The 22039-nt window shown below is 34.4% G+C and overlaps 1 protein-coding gene across 16 annotated transcripts in view; it reads right to left on the bottom strand.

The window, feature by feature from the left end:
• Positions 1–431: 431 nt before the first annotated feature.
• The window catches only part of MGAT4C (MGAT4 family member C), a 731126-nt gene continuing 709518 nt past the window's right edge, over positions 432–22039 (bottom strand). For 15 of the 16 annotated variants that reach the window (XM_085024832.1, XM_085024824.1, XM_085024827.1 and 12 more), the window contains 3 exons: positions 13433–13585; positions 6969–7116; positions 1448–4223 (listed from right to left, as the gene is read on the bottom strand). In XM_085024832.1, the coding sequence (XP_084880958.1) occupies positions 3082–4223; positions 6969–7116; positions 13433–13579 (1437 nt within the window). In that variant the 5' untranslated portion in view covers positions 13580–13585 and the 3' untranslated portion in view covers positions 1448–3081. 16 annotated transcript variants of the gene reach the window in all.

Here is a 22039-nt window from a genome sequence, read left to right as displayed (position 1 = left end):
TTATTTTTTTTTTGTCTTTTTGCTATTTCTTTGGGCCGCTCCTGCGGCATATGGAGGTTCCCAGGCTAGGGGTCGAATCGGAGCTGTAGCCATTGGCCTACGCCGGAGCCACAGCAACGCGGGATCCAAGCCGCGTCTGCAGCCTACACCACAGCTCACGGCAACGCCGGATCGTTAACCCACTGAGCAAGGGCAGGGATCGAACCCGCAACCTCATGGTTCCTAGTCGGATTCGCCAACCACTGCGCCACGACGGGAACTCCAATTTTTAGAGTAGTTAAATAAATCAACTATCCACGTCACATTCTAGTCTTTTTTCCAATGAGTATTTGTTACAAATAATTTAATGTATACATTTTGTAAATTATGGCAAATAGAGATATCACATAATGCTTAATAACAGATTGGATATGATTAAACCTATTAACCGCTTTTTTTTTTTTTTTGTCATTTTTTGCTGCCCCACAGCATATGGAGTTCCCAGGCCAGGGATCAGAGCCACAATCACAACCTAAGCTGCAGCTGCTTCAGTGCAGGATCCATAACCCACTGGCCAGGCTGGGCATCAAACCAGCATCCCAATGGCTCCGAAGATGGCCACCGATCCTGTTGCACCACAACAGGAGCTCCCTAACTGTCATTTTTTGCTTTGTGCTTCTGAGACAAGATTCCTGGAGTCTTGTTCAGAATTTTTAAATATAGGAAATGCAATTGAACCATGTAAAAAATGTATGGTCAGATTTTCTTTTTAAAAGAGAAAGGTTATTTATCCTTCCAATCCATAGCAGAGAAGCTTTCTTTGTCAAAGCCTTTTCCTTAGAAAGTTGACTCACAGTCAACCCACAAAAAAAAGAAACAAAAATATAAAGATATTCTTAGGTGATTGACCAGCTTATCCAAACCCAGTTTTAATAACGAAAGGATCAAATTTAAGATGAAATGTGACCTATTTGGTTTACTTGCATTTATAATTCTCTAGCAAACATCAAATTTCACTGTTACCCTCAGTAATCTTTCTTGAAGTGTTTTCCAGAAGTTGATGTCAATAGTTGGTCTTTGGAAAGACTCCCAAGAGAACATGTAAAATTTACAGCTCACTTCATAGAGTCTACCTAGGTCTTGGCATTGTATGTCTTTGTCATGTACCTTTTATCATTGAAAGTGCAAAAAAATTTCTGAGGTATGTGTAGAATACTATATGATTAGCTTGTTAATAAAAGAGGGTGAGGAAAGTCAAGAAAACAGAACACCTTTAAGCAGCTGGCAAGCATCCTTCAAATCAAAGTAAAAATAATAGTTTGGAGGCAGTATTCATCTTTTTTTATGACTTTAAGACTTAGATCTGCCACAACACATTGATATTTATAGGTTCATTGTTACCTCTAATGTAGCATCTGGGTGCAAAGAAAATACATACTAGCCATTGTATTAATAAAAAAATTCCCAATTTTTAAATCTGAGTTTAATTGATTTGGACAGAATTGATAAAATACTTTTGGACTGTGTTACAGTAGTGAGTGCTAAGGATTTTGTTTCAGGATGGAAGCTAGAACAAGAGGAATTCCTTATTCCTTCTCACTATCAAAGTCTTGTATCTCTCTCTCTTCATACATACATGTGTGTATTCATCCATGAAAATGTAGTATATATGTCTCTCCATAAACATCCATGAAGTTTTCTTTATTTCTCTTCATAAGAAAATTCTTTATCTTTTCTGTTTGTCAAAAAAACAAAAGGATGAGACAAATGTATGTTATTCTGACAAAACAATGATTTGAGGATACACTAAAGTGCCCTGGATTGCTTTCATTAGATCCATGGTGTAGACACTATGGTCAAGTCTCTCATAGTAAAATTTAGACAAGTTTGCTTACTATTTGGGTGCATATACCACAACAGCATCATTTAGCACATTTTAGGATTATTTTACAGAATGATAACATGACTTACAGAAGAATTATACCAGCTATTTCCAGATAGAATAACTTATTATCTGAGCCTCAGGTACCAGAGAACAGAAAGCATAAATTATGTGAAGAGCAATCTCTACATAAGGAAAGAATATTGTCTGGATATTAGAACATCTGATCTCTCATTCTAGCTTTGCTATTAACTAGCTCTGGATATGGAAAAATCAAATGATTTTTGTTTCTTACTTTTCTCCTTCATAAGATGTCCATTTAAACTCCAAAAAAATATATGATAAATCACAATGATTTCAGTCATTTGAATTTTAATACAAAACATATAAAATCAATTCCAAAAATTTATGCATATACTAAAAAATGTTTGTAAGAATGAACTAACTATAGGCCTTCTCTATTTTCTTCTATTAAATGCAGGTACCCAATGTAACCTGAAAATATAGAGCATAACTATTCATTTTGCAAAAGGGAAACTAGAAAAAGACAGCTTCCCACAGAAAATTTATTGACAATAGATGTTCAAATGTTTTTATACATTGAACAAGGTCCCCTTTGTATAAGTAATCAGGGGAGAAATATTTTTAAGTCTTTTTTTTTTCTTTCCATTGCCACCTACACAAAATTCCTGTTAAAGACAGTACTTCTATGAGGAGGTATTCATTGCAGATGTATAGAAGTGTATGGAAACCTAAGTTTACAAGGAAAAAAACTCATAGATTATTATTGTACCCAACTGCATAGCCACAGAGATGCTTAATAAAACTGTCTGATGATATAATAAATTCTTGACTAAGTGCCTACAGTTGGCAAATATTTTTCAAGATTCACTGTCCAACAAACTACATTTTCTCATTTTAAATCCTTCATGTCACCTTTTTCACATTCAGTTGAAATTCTGCAAGTAACATAACAGTGAAATGTAAATAAAAGTATCATTAACTACGGACGGATATTCAACTTCAGAAGTTAAAATAAATTTAAGTTTGTATTAGAGTAAAATTATGCTGACAAGGTGTAAATCAAAACTTCCAAAGTGACGGAACTTTTAAATATCCCATCCATTGCTTTCCCTCCAAAGGACAAAGGTAGCAAAAGAGGAAGGTAGCAAAAAAAGGAAACAGGAAGTCCTGTTTCATGGACATATTGACTTAATCGGCTAAGAAGTCCAAATGCTAATACTCCTAATAATCAGCCATTCCTTTTGTGTTTTGGTAACGTGTATCCTCATACAGTGTACATCAAATGGAATTTTTTGATTTACATCAGATACTTCAAAATTTCCATTTTTGAATTCCCCTAGTCTTATGTAAGTAATACACTGTCTGTTTTGCTTGAAATATCTAATATATCCCCCAACATCTAGGGCTCCATGGTGCAAAATGTCATTTTGTCGATCTTCTGTTCCAGTACTCACTTTAATTTTTTTAATAATAACTGGATTTTCAAAAACAACCACAAAGACATCTCCTGTTGAAGGTGGTTTCCCCCAAAAGTATCCATCCACACTACTGTAAGCCTTGCTTGCATCATAATTTTCAAAAACACTCATGTTGGTATACAGACTTGCAGGGGGGTTATCAGGGAGGTCAATTAACTCCTCTTCAAAATCGTCATCCTTCAGCTTATTCTCTGTTCCTTTATATGATGAATAATAACCCATGTGCTGAAAGAGAGATGGTTTAAAACGAATCACATTTTTCTGAGCCAACAGGCCCCGGAAATGAGTCAATAGCCAATCACAAGGCATTTCTTGATAAAACATTAATAAAAAATGTGCCAAACGTGGGAGATCATGAGAGTGATAAAGTTTTCCAATATAGCCAAGCTTAGAGAACTCGAGTGTCACCCAATAAGTTCCTTGTAGGGATGTAATGACTTTCTTGATGGCAGTTAGGAAATTCTTTGAACAGCGAACATCATCTTCAAGCATTACATAATAGTCTGAAATACTGGCACAGAAATTAAGCAAAAAAGCATAATCTACATTTTGCTTGGAACGAAATCTGACTCTATCTTCTGGATCATTATAATTTCTTTTAAGGCCATTCAGGACTGGGTAATATTCCTCTGGAGCATGTATGACCATTAATCTTCCTGCAATAATATGGTGGGCAAATTTCTGCGTAATATCTTGAACCATGACCTCACGCCAGGAGGAATTAAAGTCAGCTAGATGAACCACCACTGAAATCTCCTTCAGCTCTTCATAGCTCGACTGCTCAAAAATGGACTTGATTGTCTCAAGTAAATAGTTTCCTTTTTTTCGTCTCACTGATGAAAGTCCAATTGTAAGAAACCCTGAACAAAAGAATGTAGAAGGAAGATAAATTAAATGTGAAATTGGGTTTTGAATAACATAGAAAAGAAAGAAAAAAATGTTCTTTTCCCCTTAGGTCCGCTACTCTGTTAAGTAAATCTATATGAATAATTACATACAGAACACGTTGTGATTAAAGTAATACGCTAAATATATAAAACCTATAGTATTTCATACATAATTGATATTTTTTTCTATGGAAAAACTGCATCTTAAGCTCAATGACGCATGATCCCTTTCCTGAAAATATTTGTTTACGAAATAAGAAATACCGTCTAAAGTGTTCTGCAGCTTAATTTTCTCATATATGCACATATCTAGAGAAGATAGATAGATATTTAAATAACATCCATGCTGGTTTAAAAAACAAAACCCCTGCAGAAGTGTAATGGAATTCATCTAGCTATGGATGACAAACTAGTCTCAAATGAAAAAATTAAGGTAACGCATTTTTTAAATAATCCTTCACTTTTTCATAGAAAACATGCCATATGTTTTCATTTTCCTTTGATCACTGTCATTATCTTGCACCAGAAGAATTCATGACTGGACTTTATAAAGTTATTTTGAAATTTATCTAAGTTTGTTAATTAGAAGGCAAACAAGATTATAAGCTATATTTGAAAAACTACATTATTGCTCAAAAGTATGATGACTTGTTCCAAGACATGAATCTTACTGTTTTCTTAATTGTGAAACACATTTTGTAATACTTTTGTCTGGTGAAATTTTCATTCAGATACATAAACCTAAACTTAGAAATTTGATATTTTTAGGGAATAAGATAAAATCTTGTGAAATGGCAGTTCACCTCTGAGAAGTGTTCAATGTCTTCTAATTAATGTATTTCACTTTTTAAAGCTCTCATTCTCACCATGACTCAGCACTGAATAAAATTTCAGACCCACCATTTGGGAAATAGGAAATGTTTGTGTTAACCAAAATCACCATTTTAATACAGACACCTACATAATTTGATTAGCATGACACTGAAAAACCCCCGTCTAAGAAAAATCTGTTTACGAGACTATCAGAGAGGTAGAGATTTACTTGTTTTGTTGAAACACCTGGGCTTGCAATAGTTACGTCTATGGAAAAACTAATGTTATCTGTTACCATTAAACTCTAGACACTGACTCACTAATGCTCAATTAACGGCCAATACTTATAGAACACTTTCTACATAAAAGGGAGGAGTCTGTGTATTTTATCTGTAATATGCATCTTGAATATTAAAAACAGTCTTTTGAGACCCTTTGCACGTATCAACATACCTACTTTATAGATGAGGAAAGTCAGAGAGAGATGAGGTAGTCATGCAAAGTGTGATACCTAGTAAGGAGTGTGGTGCCAAGATTTGAACCACATTGCTCTTACTCTGTTTTATATTGCCTCCTGAGTGTTAAGCAGTTGGTGTATGTGCCAATACACATTTGCAAACTGAGCATGGAAGGGAATTAGTGATGTTTGAACAAAGGTGGTGTGACAGATGGAGATAAAAAAAGAGTGGCAGTCTTTGCAATTAGAAGAAGGTTTAAGAGCAGCAGACATTTGAAATGGAAGAAAGAAAGATCTAAAGAAGGTGGAACTGTTACAATATCCTCAACCTGGTGATAATAAAGGCACTTGCATAAACACTTCTTAACAGAGTACTCAAGTTCTGTGGTCTCCACACAATCTAGTAATACATGGTGTCACTGTATATTGTTGATTCTAAAATTCATACTTTTACACAGAAAATTTTAAAATCAGGTTGTATAATACAGTTGATGGAAGCTTACAATTAAAACCAATAATGCTTCTTCTTGCTTAGTGGTACTGAATTAGATCATGATACTGTCTATAATCTATAATGTCTTGAAATCCATGAAAAACAGTATGTTACTGCATTGACCCAAAGGGCCTATAGTAAATTGAAGAGTTTCCTCCAAAATTTCACGTCTACCTGGAATTTCAGACTGTGACCTTATTTGGAACTAGTCTTTGAAGATATAATTAGTTAAGGATCTTGAGATGAAATCATAAGATATTTTGATTGGGCCCTAAGTTAAATGACTAATGGCCTTATAAGAACAGGAGAGGACACAGAGACACAGGGAAGGAGGCCACATGAAGACAGACAGTGGCAGTGACTGCAGTTTTGCTGTCACAAATCAAGCAACACCAAGAATGACCAGAAACGGGAAGGCAAAGAAGGATCCTTCCCTGGATGGAGCGTCTTTCTGCCAAGCTCTTGATTTCAGATTTCTGGCCTCCAGAAACATACGAGAATCAACTTCTATTCTTTTAAGTCACTTAGTTTGGGATCATTTGTTATAGCATCTTAGGAAACAAAAACAATGACTACTTTCGCTCCTTCAACCTGGTGGCAAGTCAAAGAAACCAAACCAATGTTTGGCAATGTATCACTATGAGAATAGTTATTTTAAAAGCCAACCTATACAATTTCAAGTTAATTGCTTTTTTTCTTAGTCATTCTAAATGGTTCTATAGCAGACTGTTAAAAATTAGGCATTAATTTTTTGTTACTAATAGAATTGGATTGGTGAGTAATTGCAATTTGTGAAGACACACTGAAATATTTGCCAAAGAATATAGTAGCAAAGCAAGTTATTATTTTAAAGCAAGTTATTATTTTAAAGCAAGTTATTATTTTAAAGCAAGTTATTATTTTAAAGCAAAATATTTCATTGTTCTTGATTTTAAAAGTATAAAAGTATACTTACTCTTTCTTTGAAAAGGCATGACAGCTAAGTAGCGATAGGTGACATTGATGGTTCCTGAGAAATTAGATAAATATTTGAAAGTATGCACATAGCGTTCTGGGTTCAGCTGATGGATGGATGTTTCCCTTACAAGCTGTTTGTCTCCTTCCTGGATGCCAAGAAGGAGGCAGAGAAAAACAAACAAATAATAGATGGTCATGGATTAAATAAACTTTCTCCTACACAATCAAAATGGGTTTGAAATATAATATGAGCATTATATAAATCCCAATTACTGGCACTCAAGCTGTAGGTCATTCTTTTTCACCCAAATTCCTACCTAGAGTCTCTGCTCCAGTTTTTGCTCACTAATATTCCACTGTCTATAGTATATTTATAATTGCTTTTCTATAGCATACATTACTAATGGTATTCTCTTTATTTTCTTTAAAAAAAAAACCTCTATATGAAAACTCCTACTGCCCTCATGTTCAATTTCAAATTCTTTAAAATAATTCAAGGATCTTAATATTTGATGCTAGGTAATCTCTTATACAGTTTCATGTAAAGCTAATTCTCACAGATTCCCCAGATTTAAGATTTACTCTTCTTCGAGACCTGTCAAATAAAAGACCACATATTATTTCTAAGATTTTGAAATTTTAGGAATCACTAGGAGGATGCAGCAGTGAACATAATAATTGGATTTTGGATAATTTATTAATCAGAAGTTTTAGTCAGTCACTTATCTAGCCACGGTAATTGAAGGCTGTTGAGAATGGACAGCCACAGTCCTTGCAACATGGCAGGCAGTTTTTTTTTCCAAATTTTTTATTTTTATTTTTGTCTTTTTGCCATTTCTTGGGCCGTTCCCGTGGCATATGGAGGTTCCCAGGCTAGGGGTCCAGTCGGAGCTGTAGCCACTGGCCTACGCCAGAGCCACAGCAACGTGGGATCCGAGCTGCATCTGCAACCGACACCACAACTCAAGGCAACGCTGGATCGTTAACCCACTGAGCAAGGGCAGGGATAGAACCCACAACCTCATGGTTCCTCGTCGGATTCGCCAACCACTGCGCCACGACGGGAACTCCCACATATTTTTAAGATACCTCAATTAGTATGCATTTGTACCAAGTCTTCAAGGAAATGTCTTCAGATCTTGTGCTAGTCTTTTCCATGATGTTTGCTTGTGGCTTGTGGGTGCGGAGGGGCAGGAGGGGCTGTTCTGTTGGAGGGGACGTTTGGTCCTTTTATGTTGAAGACCCTAATTTTCAGTTTGATGATGTAATTACATCACTCGATCTTGAGGATGGTTTATATTCAAGAAAATTTGTACACATTCAGCTTAAAATATATCCTATGAACCATGAATTCCCTTTTATCTCCCTTCTTTGAAATAAGATCAGCTGCAGATTTTGATTATCTAATTATCATTTGATCGAGCATCTGTGGGTTATATTTTACTAGCAAAATGATGACTTTTGTATATGGTTTGCCACTCAGTAAAATGTGTTTGAGGGCAAAATCTAATTAGAAAGAAATGTTCCTGTTTTTGACAAAGTCTCTATTGTGCTGTGTGGGTTATGTGGGTATTTCTACTGTTTGGTACAGGAATGGCAGGTCAGGCATGGGCAAGGCATTACAGAGAAAGTAAAGGCATTGAATAAATTTAGACCTCATATTATTTAGCTGGGGTCAATAAAACTTTAATTAAACTTTGTGGTAAAATATTAGAAAGGATTCAAATACAAATTTTATCTCAATTGCAACTTTTACTAGTTTGTGTCAAATTTAAATGTCAGTGGAAAAGGTGACTAACTCAGACTTTTAAAATTTATGGCCAGGCTGAGATTGGTTTAGGATAAAAACTAAGAATAGTGAAGCCTGATTGGGTTTAATCTGGTCCTTGATAAGATGCATACTGAATATCTTTAATGTATATTCAATTATGTTTATGAACCTATATTTTGTTTTTAATACTATAATTCTAATTTTATATTATCTTGATAATTTCACAAAGAAAAATACTTTAGTCTGAGTTATAATGCATTTGTCATCTGTAAGTTATAGTTTTAAAATACGTGAAATTAAACATTGGAGGCTGGTTTTCATGTGTACTAACTGAATATCCATTGAATTCTAAGTATTTTAAATTCATCATACATAAATCTTTTCATCTTTGCATTTCTGAAAACCTACCAACATCATGAAATTTCAAAATAAACAAATTGAGGATTTCCAAAAGGTAACCAAAGGCTGAGTTTTGCTTCAGCTACTTTAGTAGCAATGTAATATGTCCACAATCAATATGGATTAGAAGAAAGATCTACGAAAATCACAGTCATCACAATACTGAATTCATTGTACCATTCTGCTCTTATGCGATATCACATTCTAAAGGAAGTACGGGATATTGAGTATCTCTTTAAGAATTCTATCTTGAACATGTAAAAATGCAGACCTTTTCTGTGATAAGATAGAGTACATTCATCCTGATTGAAGGATGTTAACAGAATATAAAATGAAATGAAACTTATATGAAAGCACTTTATTAAATTCTCAAGAACAAGCTTCTTTACACTTTTCAGCATAAATAAATAATGCAACTTTCAACTGAATCAGTCTTGTTGGCTGCTTTCCAAAAGCGTCTACCTGAAAGCCAGGCTCTCCCTGGATACCTTTCTTCTGTAGCTACTATGCTGTAGTGTATTTCTCAGTAATAAGACAAAGCTTTATGACAATCATTTTCTAGATGGGAATGCAATTCAGTGGACTAGCTACAGACTAAATGTATACCCTAGTGGGTACTTCGAAGATACTCACGGCAGAGAGGCTAAATTGATTGGGCATTCCGTGTCTCTTCTACTTTGTTTGCCTTGTTATACTATTTATCTCTTACACTAAACTTAGCTTTCTTTCCCACTGAAAGGCACATATGCCCCTAATATGTAAGGAATACACCAAATTGTTATATGCTGCGATTTGGGGCTACTGATGGGTTTTCTAGAAAAAAAAATAGAGATTCTAAATAACTCGAGACCTTACTACTATAATTGTTTATCTGATTTCTCTGAACTATAACTATTGTTTCCCCTGAAATAACAAAGACTGAAAAAGAAAAACCTGCTAATGTCTCTGTTCAGAAAATTGCATGCATTGCGATATCTTAGAGTTAATAAATGAAATCAAGTCAGATAATTTTAAGAAAAATGAAATAACAGAGCTAAGAGGGTAAAAAAGTGAGAAGTATTAAAAAAGAAACTGCATTATATCCTAGAAGGAGGCTAGTTTTTTTCATTGATATTAAATAGTTTTAGAATAAATTTTAATGTAATTTTACATGAATGAATGAAAGAATATTCCAAGTGTTTATACATATTAAGCCTTGGGATAAAATTTAGCTCAAAACACAATTTAGGCAGAAAACATCATCTAGTAAATAGTGAAAAGTTCAATAAATAATTTTCAATATGGGTGGATGCTTGTATTTAACAACCATTTTAACTCACTATTTCTAAGTTAAGTGTTTAAAAATAATATCAACTTTTAAAGCTAAGAAGCAGTCTCTTCTCTGCATCTGGGCTGATTTGAAAATTTGACTAGAAATATGGCTAATATGTCAGGAAAAATCACTGAGAAAGTTATCTTTGGTAAGAGCTAGTTCATTACACTTTTTAATTTGATGGCTAGGATGATGCCTAGATAGGAATGTGTAAACAGAGAAATAGTATTTGATCTTCCTATGGATATACACTCTATTACTTCTTACATATTTTACAGTTAGCTTGAAGAGCAACACATGATGTTTATTGCATACAATGGTTGCATACAATTGTGAACTGAACACGATATTGAAATTACACTTGGAAGTATCTTATAAATGCATCATCACTGAACACAAGAAGCATCCTGCCAATACCATGTTTTTGGCTCATAAGATGTGATTTACTTCTACCAGTAGGCACAGATGCAAGAAATATATTTTTATTACATAAAATTAAATCATTAATCAGAGCTCCTCTAGTTAACTTATGATCTTTATTTCTATCAAGAAAAAAAAAATACCTGGATCACATGTGCTTGCTTTATTGTCCTTAAAATTCATAAACCTAGTAATCAGACTAAAAAATCCCAAATGCATATCATTAGCAAGTTTCTCCAGTTTGCTATGTTTACCTAATGATGTGTGGACTGCAAAAAGGCAAAATTCATGCCTAGTCAAAGTCTAAATGGTGGTGACTTCAGCCATTGTGAATTACCTACGAATGGCAGAATGAAGGGTCCACAAGGTTAAGACCTATACCTGAAGGTAAGAGGCCGAGGCAGAGTCGAATCTAGGAATCTGATGGAATTTGACTACCAAACAACAATGGTACAGGAAGCAAAAATCTTTACAGAAGAGCTCCTAAAAGGAGCTGTACCAAGAAAGATCATGTGGTTGGCTCATAAGCTATAGAATAGTATCTGGCAAATAGTAGATAGTTGAATAAATAAAATAAAATAAAATAAAATAAAATAAAATAAAATAAAATAAAATAAAATATGTTATTAGGAAATGCTCTTTGTAGGTATTGCCAGATTCTCTACAGCTGAGATGTTAATTGAAACTTTCATCATGCTTGTAAGATAGAAAGTACTTTCCAGACCTCTATATATTCAAAAGCTTTGATTTTCTGAAATATGCGAACAGGAATAATTGCATAAAGGTCAGAACTTTCTGAGGTATATTAAGCTCAATTCAGATAGAAAAAGCAAATAAGCAATAATGTCTATATTATTCTCATCAGACAAAATTATTTGATAATTATAACAATAATAAATAATATAAACAAATTGAATTATAACATTCAGTCCGATATTGTCCTTTTGTACACTTTCATCATTCACTTAAAATTCATTCAGGTTGGGGTTGGCAGATGTAAGCTATTATATGTAGAATAGATAAGCAACAAGTTCCCACCGTATAGCACAGAAAACTATATTCAATATCCTGTGATAAACCATCATGGAAAATAATATTGAAAAAAGAATGTATACATACGTGTAACTGAATCACTTTGCTGTGCAGCATAAATTAACACAATATTGTAAATCAACTATACCTCAATAAAAATTTTTTAGAAATTAAAAAATAAAAATTCATTCATAAATTATCTGATAATTTTACCTGTTACAACTATTGAAGAGTTTGCACATTAATAACTTAGTTCTTGAGGTTCTATATTACTTTTCAGTGAGTGTAAATATATAACATAGTGATAACTTAGGGCTGTTCGAAATCCAGATGAGATGTCACATATTGTAATAAATTAGTATTTCTTAAAACAGCACAATTAGTATCATTAATTAGACAATGGGATTTGTAAAATGTTGATAATATAGAAAAGTATAGAAATTAAAGAGTAACACTTTTAAGCAAATTTTATTCTACATACAGTTGACTCTTGAACAACCTAGGTGTCAACTGCACAGTTACACTGATGAGTGGATTTCTTCCAGTGAATACATAGTACAGTGCTGCATGACCTGAGGTTGGCCGAATTTGCTCATGCAGAAGCGTGGATATGGAGAGTCAACAGTATAGTTATATCCAGTTTTATTTTTTAATTAAAATATAGTTGATTTACAATGTGCCAATTTCTGCTGCATAGCAAAAAAGTGAACAAGCAGTAATGTCTATATTATTCTCAACAGATTATATGACTCAGTCATACATATATATATATATATATATATATATATATACACACACACACACACATTCTTTTTCTCATATTATCTTCCATCATGGTCTATTCCAAGAGACTGGACGTAGTTCTCTGTGCTATACAGTAGGACCTCATTGCTTAGCCATTGTAATGTAATACTTTGCATCTACTAACCCCCAAATCCCAGTCCATCCCTCTCCCTTCTCCCTCCCCCTTGGCAACCTCAAGTCTGCTCTCCATGTCTGTGAGTCAGTTTCTGTTTTGTAGATGATAGGACAAACGAACCTATCTATATCCAGGCTTTTGACAGCTTGGAGGGTGAGCACCGTTAACTCCCACATTATTCAAGGGCCAACAGTATTTCAAATTAAGTCTCAAATCATGCCAAGATTGTACACAATTTTAATTCAGATAGGGATGATAGCTAACTTATTTGTAATTAGATGTATATATTTGAATCTTAATATATCTACCTACAGCATTAAAGAAAACAATGCAACATAGACCAAAATGAGTTCTCTGTGCTATACAGTAGATAATATAGAAATATATAATATATATATTATATATATTACCAATTTAATATATTACCAATTTACAAATTGGTAATATATTATTAGTACAAAAGTAGCTACGTATAAAATGTATGTGCTATAATTTTGCTCAAACTAAAGCTATTTCAATAGCCTAGGGTAAAAGTTAGGTTGTAAGCAACCTGCCTGGTTTGACTAGGGTCTTATTTCGAACGAAAAATAAGAAACTTTCAAGACTTACCAGAACATAGCTGTCTTCAATGTACAAGTTCATAAACAGTAGGAAAATGACAAGAACTCCCAAGAATGAGACCGTAAAACGTTTTCGCAGGCATCGCATTTTATCTAGTATTTCAAAAATATGTTTCACTTGGTGAAATTTAAACATTCTTTCCTGTGGAAAAGAGGCACCGAATTACTAGCAATGTATTTTGTAGGCAAACACTTCTTTCTCATATATAAATTGAAATTCATCAAGACCCAGGCCTCTACAAAATCTCACCCTTCACATGTTTGAACCAAAGTTGTTTCCAGTTTTACAAGACAGTTGGCATTAACCTAAGGAAAATGCAGTGATTTATGTGTATGTAAAGTAAATAAAAATGAAAAGCACAGGTATTTGTAAACAAACAAACATTGGTAATAGCAGTAAAAACATACCAGTCCTTTTATGAGGAAGAATAAAAATAAAAGAGAACAGCACACTTTAAGATTCCATCTACCTCACCACGTAATAACGCAGTGAAATGGAAATAACTGCAAGCATGGGCCTAGAATTGATCTGAGCAGGTGCACTGAAAAGAATGATGGGGAAGAAATACAGGTGAAAGAAAAAGAAGTCACAAAGGAAGTCAAAGTTTTGAGGGTGAGTTCACACACATATCTGAGTTATAATTGCTTTTTTATTTTTCCATAACTCTTGCTAACTCAGAGTAAATCCTGGAATGGCATATTGACATTACCTTGCTTGATCTACTGCCTAGAAGCCTGGCTGTTGATAATGATTTATGGACTGCAAAAAGGCAAAATTCAAGTCAGCAAGATTAGTGGAGGCCTAATAATTTTCCATTTCACTCTTCTACATTTTGCAATATGCTCCATTTATAAAGTCATCCAGATCACTGATCATCTTTTAAAAATATATAAACATACCTTCAAGATAAAAGACTAGTTGATGCACATGTTGTCTAAAATCAACTATAATCTGGAAATTGTGCCACTTAGAGTTATATACTGAGTCCCCTTGGATTCAGCTTCAGGATGAAGTATTTATGGGCATAAAAAACTTCAGGAATTGCAAAAGGGTTGCCTCCCCAACCCTTACAAGCATAGCTGGCTCACAATGTCTCTCTTCAAGAAAAAGATGCAAGACAGCCTTTTTGAATCTTTGTAAATTATAGAAAGAATTAGGAGAATCAGGAGAATTAGGAATTAGGAGAAAGAAATGTTACAGGAATTAATGCTTGTGCCTTTGGCCAAGTTTTTTTCTAAGGTTATTTCTTCTCGTTGATTCGTAATAGTTTTAAATAGCTGCACACATGGATCCTAATCTTTGTTTATGTTGAAATTATCTAAATACCTTCCCCAAGTTCTTCTATGTTTTCTTCTTTTCAGTATGAAGTTTGCAGTACAGTAGTTTTTATGTCAATTATTTTACGGATGTGGACTCCTTTTGTGTGTACGTTTTACCTTTTATTTTTTAATTTTTAATTTTTTTTTGGTTTTTAGAGCCACATCTGCGGCACACGGAGGTTCCCAGGCTCGGGATCTAATTGGAGCTACAGCTACCGGCCTAGGTCACAGCCACAGCAACGACAGATCCGAGCCGGGTCTGCAGCCTATGCTACAGCTCACAGCAATGCCAGATCCCCGACCCACTGAGCGAGGCCAGGGATCGAATCCACAATCTCATGGTTACTAGTGGGATTCGTTTCCACTGTGCCACAAAGGGGAACTCTCAGTGTGTGATATTTTAAAAAAAAATCCTTACTTTGATGTCACATGGGCACTCTCCTTTATTTTCTTCTGGGATTTATTGTTTGTCCTTCATAAATAGATTTTTAAAACACATCTGGAATTTATCTTTATGTCTTACATAATGTAGTGGAATGACTTTATTTTTTCTATATGGAAAGCTGATGATCTCTGCTCACAGTGCATTGGTATAACTACTAGTCACATTACCACCACTAGTTCCAAGAGCCTGGGGAAGTATAACCTCCTATATGCCCAGAAATAAAGAAGAACAGGATAATGGTACCATAAATTGAATCACTGCCTCTTTTTCTTTTGATTTGTGAAGCCAAATTAGGATCACTTTCTAATTTGCATTTATGGGTCAAAAATGTACTAGCAGACCCATCATTTAGAATCTTTTTTTCAATATGAAAATACACATATGGCACTTTTGAACTAAAACATCATAAATTGAAATTCTGTCGTCTGGTCCTGTCCTGTACTGTAATTTGGTTCTGATTCTGTAGATAAAGCAACAGTCTGTTTGTAAAAGATTTTCATCTGGATTTGAGTCAAGGATAAGGTGCCCTTTAAAAATCACTGCAGCAGTAACCAGTTTAAGGATACCCAGTAGGGATAAGAAACAGGATTGGAGAGATGGACTTTCCATGTGGGTGCTAATTTCAAGAGAACGATGCTCTCTTAGTGTCTCTGGAACCCTAGGAGCTGGAGGGGCCACCTACTGGGTGCAATTCTGGGTGAAGCTGAGAGCTGTTAGCTCAAATGCTGTGAACTTGGATGTATGAGGCAGAACCTCTCAGGGTCATCTGAGAGGGTCCAATTTGGAGCAGGGTCTGGATAGTGACTCATCTGTTTATATTCAGAGGCCTGCTCCTGGACCCTGGTGCTGCCCTCAAAGAAGTCTGTATTTTAGGAGGTGCTGGATTCAGGTCCAGGAGAGGATGTCCTGGGTGCTTGCCCAAGGGTTTGGTTGGAAGGAAGAGGTGGAATTGAGGACCTATCCTGGGGGGACCGTTGATTAGTAGAAAGTTTACATTACACATTTTGGTTCCAGGAAGGGATAAAATAGGGACTCAGGTCTGTGAGTATGAATTTAAAAGCACTGTGGATGGATGTTCCAAGGCCCCAGGCTAGTTGAAAGACTGGGTGAATAGTGCATATTTTGAGCCTGAGGATGGCTTGATGAATTTGAGAGGAGGTACCTCTAGGACAACAGGTGCTTTGGGGAGAGATTCTTAGCTGCTGAGTCTAGTTCTGTGAAGGACAGAGCCACACTGGTACCTGGGCACAAGCTTGAGTATTGGCCGTGAACAAAGCTTTCAGAACCCATCAAATATGTAGTAAGCCTGAATCTTCAAGTCAAACCACTAATGGAGGAAACTTGGTCAGGTAGCCTGGGCACAAATGTCTGAACTTCCTACTTCCTGTGCTGACACATGGCCACCCATCCCTCCACCTCAGTTTCAGAGCTCTTAGAAAACTCCACATTGCCCATGGGTTTTTCTCACAGTTTGTCCTGAGTAGTTATTTCAACATAACTGTGAGGGTGTTTACATCACAAATTTGTTGAAGACGAACAAGTGAAAATATTTTAAATGGGCAAGAATAGATGTTTGAATAAATGTAGCGTTAACAGAGTGACACCAAGCCATTGACAATGTTGCCCTAAATGCATATTTGGTAACAAACAAAGGAGTTTATTGTCCAGGTTATGCAATAAAATGGGGCATAATAATAATAACAAAAAGATTTTCCCTACCTAAATTTTGAAAAGGTGAAGAAGTTAAAATCTAATCATACACAAGTGACACGATATTTCTATAATTTGGGAAGACATGGCAATAGCATGTAATACATGTATTCCTTTTGATTCAACAATTACACTTCTGAAAATTTGTTCAAGCACCAAAAAATGTTTTTGCAAGCAAATGTTTGGCTATGGTATTGAAAGGCAGTGATGTTTGTAAAATAAATTGCAAATAATCTATGTAAGTTGTTAACAGTTATTATCTCAGTGTAGCAGATTGATCAGAAAATTTCAATTTTGTTTTTACTTCTTTAAACTTTCTATATATTTATTTTTTTCTTTTTATGGCTGCAGCTTCAGCATATGGCAGGTCCCAGGCCAGGGTTCCAATCAGAGCTTCTGTTGCGGCCTACAGCACAGCCACAGCAACACCGGATCTGAGCTACATCTGCAACTTACGCTGCACGTTACGGCAATGCTGGATCTTTAACCCACTAAGAGAGGCCAGGGATTGAAACTGCCTCCTAATAGAGACAATGCTGGGTTCCTAACTAGCTGAGCCACAATAGCAACTCCCTAAACTTTCTGTATTTTTAAAAGATCATGTATTTTATAACATTTTAAATTTACTTCTATTTCTCAAAATTCTTATCTGTTGGAAAATACAATTACAATTTATTTTCTGGATAAAAAAGCATAAACACAGCATTTTTTTAAGAAAATAGGATTTAAAATATGTAATACTTTATTGTTATGTCTAAGTTCAATATAAAAGATGAATCAAGAAGTCCATTCTAATTCTATTCCTTGAGACAAAGAGTAAATGTAAATGATGTGATGCAAACTGCATCTGCAAAGTTCAAATGTAGGTAATTATATATAAAGATAATGTAGATAATAAGAACATCTAATAAGTATTTCTTAAGCACTTCTAAGTGCTGGGAAATACACTTCTCATGGATAATTCATTGAATCTTCAATATTAATGTTCAAACTTCAATACTACTATTAGATAAATTTTACAAATAAAGGTAAATAAGGCTTTCCCTGGTGTCTTCATAAGGAATGATTGCAGTTTTTAAATCTAAGAATTACTACAGAGTCTGGCCTGCTAACCATTATTGGAATACAGTTTATCAATTAGGTTTCCTATATTATTTTAAATATACTGTTGTCAACAGACTATCAATATATATGTAATGATAATAATTTGTGAAATTGAGCTATTGAATAAAATATAAATAACATAACAATATAATAAATATAAATTTAACTTTCTTGGCAGAAAGCAAAATGTTGATTAAATCTACTTTACCTAAAACACAGTAAAAATATAATATGAGGAGGGCAATGATATACTTAAAATAGTATAAGAAAAGGTAAAAATAATGTTTTGAAGATAACACTGTTGTGCATTCTGCATTAACACAAAATAGGACAAAACAACAACAATGACAACAACAATACCCTGGAATATAATTTCAAAGATTTAACATAAATAAAGAAATGAAGGAGTTCCCTGGTGGTACAGTGGATTAAGGATCCAGCATTGTCAATGCTGTGGCTCAGGTTGCTGCATGGCACTGATTCAATCCCTGAATCCCTGGTCTGGGAAGTTCTGCATGCTGTGGGTGCAGCCAAAAAAAAAAAAAAGGTGGAGAAATCCATAGAGAATAATGGTGGCCCCCCTGGTTCTAATATCCAATCCTCCAAAATTCATTCAAAACAATCAGAACACAAATAAACCTTCTACAGTTTATATATATGCAGCATAACCAGAAAAAATATAGTAGCACAAGGTCAATCTACATATGAGTGAAAACAGAAACACCTAGGACAAGCAAAATTGTCTGAGGAGTCCAAATCAGAGCAAACAAAAGAGATCCAAAGACAGATCAAACTACCGGTGTAGTTTATTAAGCAAACTACACCAGACTACACCACAGTAAAAGAAAAATTAAGGAAATTAATAATACTTTTAAACTCATATGTGATAAAAAAAAAAGTACAAGGAACAAAACCGAAAATAAACATGTGGACTATATCCAACTGAAAAACATTTTCACAAAAAGAAACAATCAACAAAATTAAAAAGGAACCTACGGAATAGGTGGAAATATTTGCGAACCATGCATGTCTTGAAGTCAATATCCAAAATACGTATGGACTCAATAGCAAAAAACACAAAAAATCCAATTTAAAAAAATGAGCAGAGGATCTAACTAGACATTTTTGGAAAGAAGGCATAAAATAGCCAAACGTACATGAAAAGATGCTTAACATCACTAATCATCATGGAAATGCAAATCAAAATCATAGTGAGCTGTATCATATATGTTAGAATGGCTATTATCAAAAAAGTAGAGGAGTTCCCACTGTGATGCAGCAGAAACACATCTAACTAAACAGAGGAAAAGAATATGACCAAGAAATCATGTATTGATGGTATATGTTCTGACACGCAAAAATTAATTGAAATTACGGAAAGAGAGAGAAGAGGAAGTCAGTAAAATAAACTCACCTCTATCTACACTGTACAGATAATAGGTGTGAGTCAAAGATTATGATTTAAAGCAAACAAAACAAATATCAGAGGCAAAATTAAGGAAATGGGACTTGTGAGATAATTAAAGGTATTAGTAAAAGGTAACTACTCAAAAGAAAAATGCAAAAATTCCTAAAAACTCCAAAAGAAATTACAGAAAAAAATTTGTAAAAATCTACCACATGGAGAAATTAAGTATATCTTCAGACAATAGAGTTGAGATCAACCACATTAGTAACATCAGAAATGCTTCTTTCTTAAATGAAAAAGATCTTCGAATTAGTATTTGTGTGCACATGCACACATACAAACCCAAACTCTAAACTGTATAAAAGAAACATCTATAAAAAAGTAATCATAAAGGCTGATGGTAAAGGGATGAGCTAAATTTTTTAAGTACAATGAGACATTACAGTTTCCTCCTGATATAAAACATAAGTGAATATAGGCCACAAAAGCATAAAACTACATAATGAGGGCCCCATTACAAGGCTAAATGCCACAATTCTCAACAAAATGTTACCGAATAGCACAATGAGCAACTTCCCAATTCTGAAACAACAGAAAATTCAAGTCAAAATCCTCATTTAAGAATCTTAACACTCACAGTCCAAAGGCCAAAAGTTGTCAAATATCACAGCAGAAAAATGCATAAATCAAGAACTCTCAGAAACATAAGCACACATTTATGGATCTGCAAACACAGTGTGGAATATTAATATTCTCTGAGTATTTGACAATTTAAATAGTCAAAATATTAGCAAGGAAAGAGAATCTGCATAAACCAAAGTTATCTCTTATATTCAAAAAAAGTTGGTGTGTTTTGGTCAACAAAGTATATATGATAAGTAAAATTTTAAAGAATATTTCTTGCCTGACCCTAAACCAATACAACTCAAAATAATCCAACAGTGGAGGATAAAGTCATATTCCTTGAAAGAGATACATGGCCTAGAATATAAGGTGGAAATAGAATGGTGAGAAGCAAGAGAGAATTAAAAGCAAGGTATACAGATGGCCAACAAACACATGAAAAAATGCTCAACATCGCTGATTATTAGAGAAATGCAAATCAAAACTACCATGAGATACCACCTCACACCAGTCAGAATGACCATCATTAATAAATCCACAAATAACAAGTGCTGGAGGGGCTGTGGAGAAAAGGGAACCCTCCTGCACTGTTGGTGGGATTGTAAACTGGTACAGCCACTATGGAGAACAGTTTGGAGATACCTTAGAAATCTATACATAGAACTTCCATATGACCCCGCAATCCCACTCTTGGGCATCTATCCGGACAAAACTCTACTTAAAAGAGACACATGCACCCGCATGTTCATTGCAGCACTATTCACAATAGCCAGGACATGGAAACAACCCAAATGTCCATCGACGGATGATTGGATTCGGAAGAGGTGGTATGTATACACAACGGAATACTACTCAGCCATAAAAAAGAATGACATAATGCCATTTGCAGCAACATGGATGGAACTAGAGAATCTCATCCTGAGTGAAATGAGCCAGAAAGACAAAGACAAATACCATATGATATCACTTATAACTGGAATCTAACATCCAGCACAAATGAACATCTCCTCAGAAAAGAAAATCATGGACTTGGAGAAGAGACTTGTGGCTGCCTGATGGGAGGGGGAGGAAGTGGGAGGGATCGGGAGCTTGGGCTTATCAGACACAACTTAGAATAGATTTACAAGGAGATCCTGCTGAATAGCATTGAGAACTATGTCTAGATACTCATGTTGCAACAGAAGAAAGGGTGGGGGAAAAACTGTAATTGCAATGTATACATGTAAGGATAACCTGACCCCCTTGCTGTACAGTGGGAAAATAAAAAAAAATTATATATAAAAAAATATTTACATAAAAACGTGTGCACAAATGTTCACTGCAGTATTTTCACCGTAGCCAAAAATGTCCTTGAAGTAATAAATGGATAAACGAAAAAATAAAATAAAAAAAATAAAAATAAAAGCAAGGTAACTCCTAGATAGCAAGACAGAGATAGACTTTATTGGAAAAACATTAGTCACTTACCAACTCAGTGTAAAAAGAGAACATGTTGATAAAAGTTACTAACAATACTGATTATCTGTTGAAAACCACTAAATCAATCAGGGAAGACATAAGTTCATACTTTGAATTGCAATTATTTGAGTAAAAATTCAACTTCAACTTTTTAAACAGGTGAGGATATCCTGATAATATAAACTTCATGTAACATGTTCCTGCTTGAAAATATTAGTCCCTCAAATGAGGACAAGTTACTTGAACAGTATTTGGTTCCATGTTCAAAAAATGTCTTATTTGTTAGAAATTTTCTACGTGGTCATTAATAATTTCAGAAAAAGCTGAAAATGTTACTCAAATTTAATGGGTTGATTATTGCGGATTAGTCTTTTTTGGAAAAATGATGAAGTATATTTTCATGGCTGGAGTGAATTATTTTCTCAAATTGATGTGTCATTTCTGTATATGTCACAAGTGATTCATCTGTTAACAATATTTATTATGATACATTTTATCTCTTGCATGTAAGAGAGGAAGTTCTGAAT

The sequence above is a fragment of the Sus scrofa genome, chromosome 5 (genome assembly GCF_054392235.1).
Source record: "Sus scrofa isolate SSC_HxYL_T2T_F1_AM1 chromosome 5, Sscrofa_HxYL_maternal_Yorkshire_Landrace_v2.0, whole genome shotgun sequence".
Classification (NCBI taxonomy): domain Eukaryota; kingdom Metazoa; phylum Chordata; class Mammalia; order Artiodactyla; family Suidae; genus Sus; species Sus scrofa.
The sequence above is the reverse complement of the archived record's forward strand: the minus strand, read 5'-3'. Positions and strand labels throughout refer to the sequence as shown.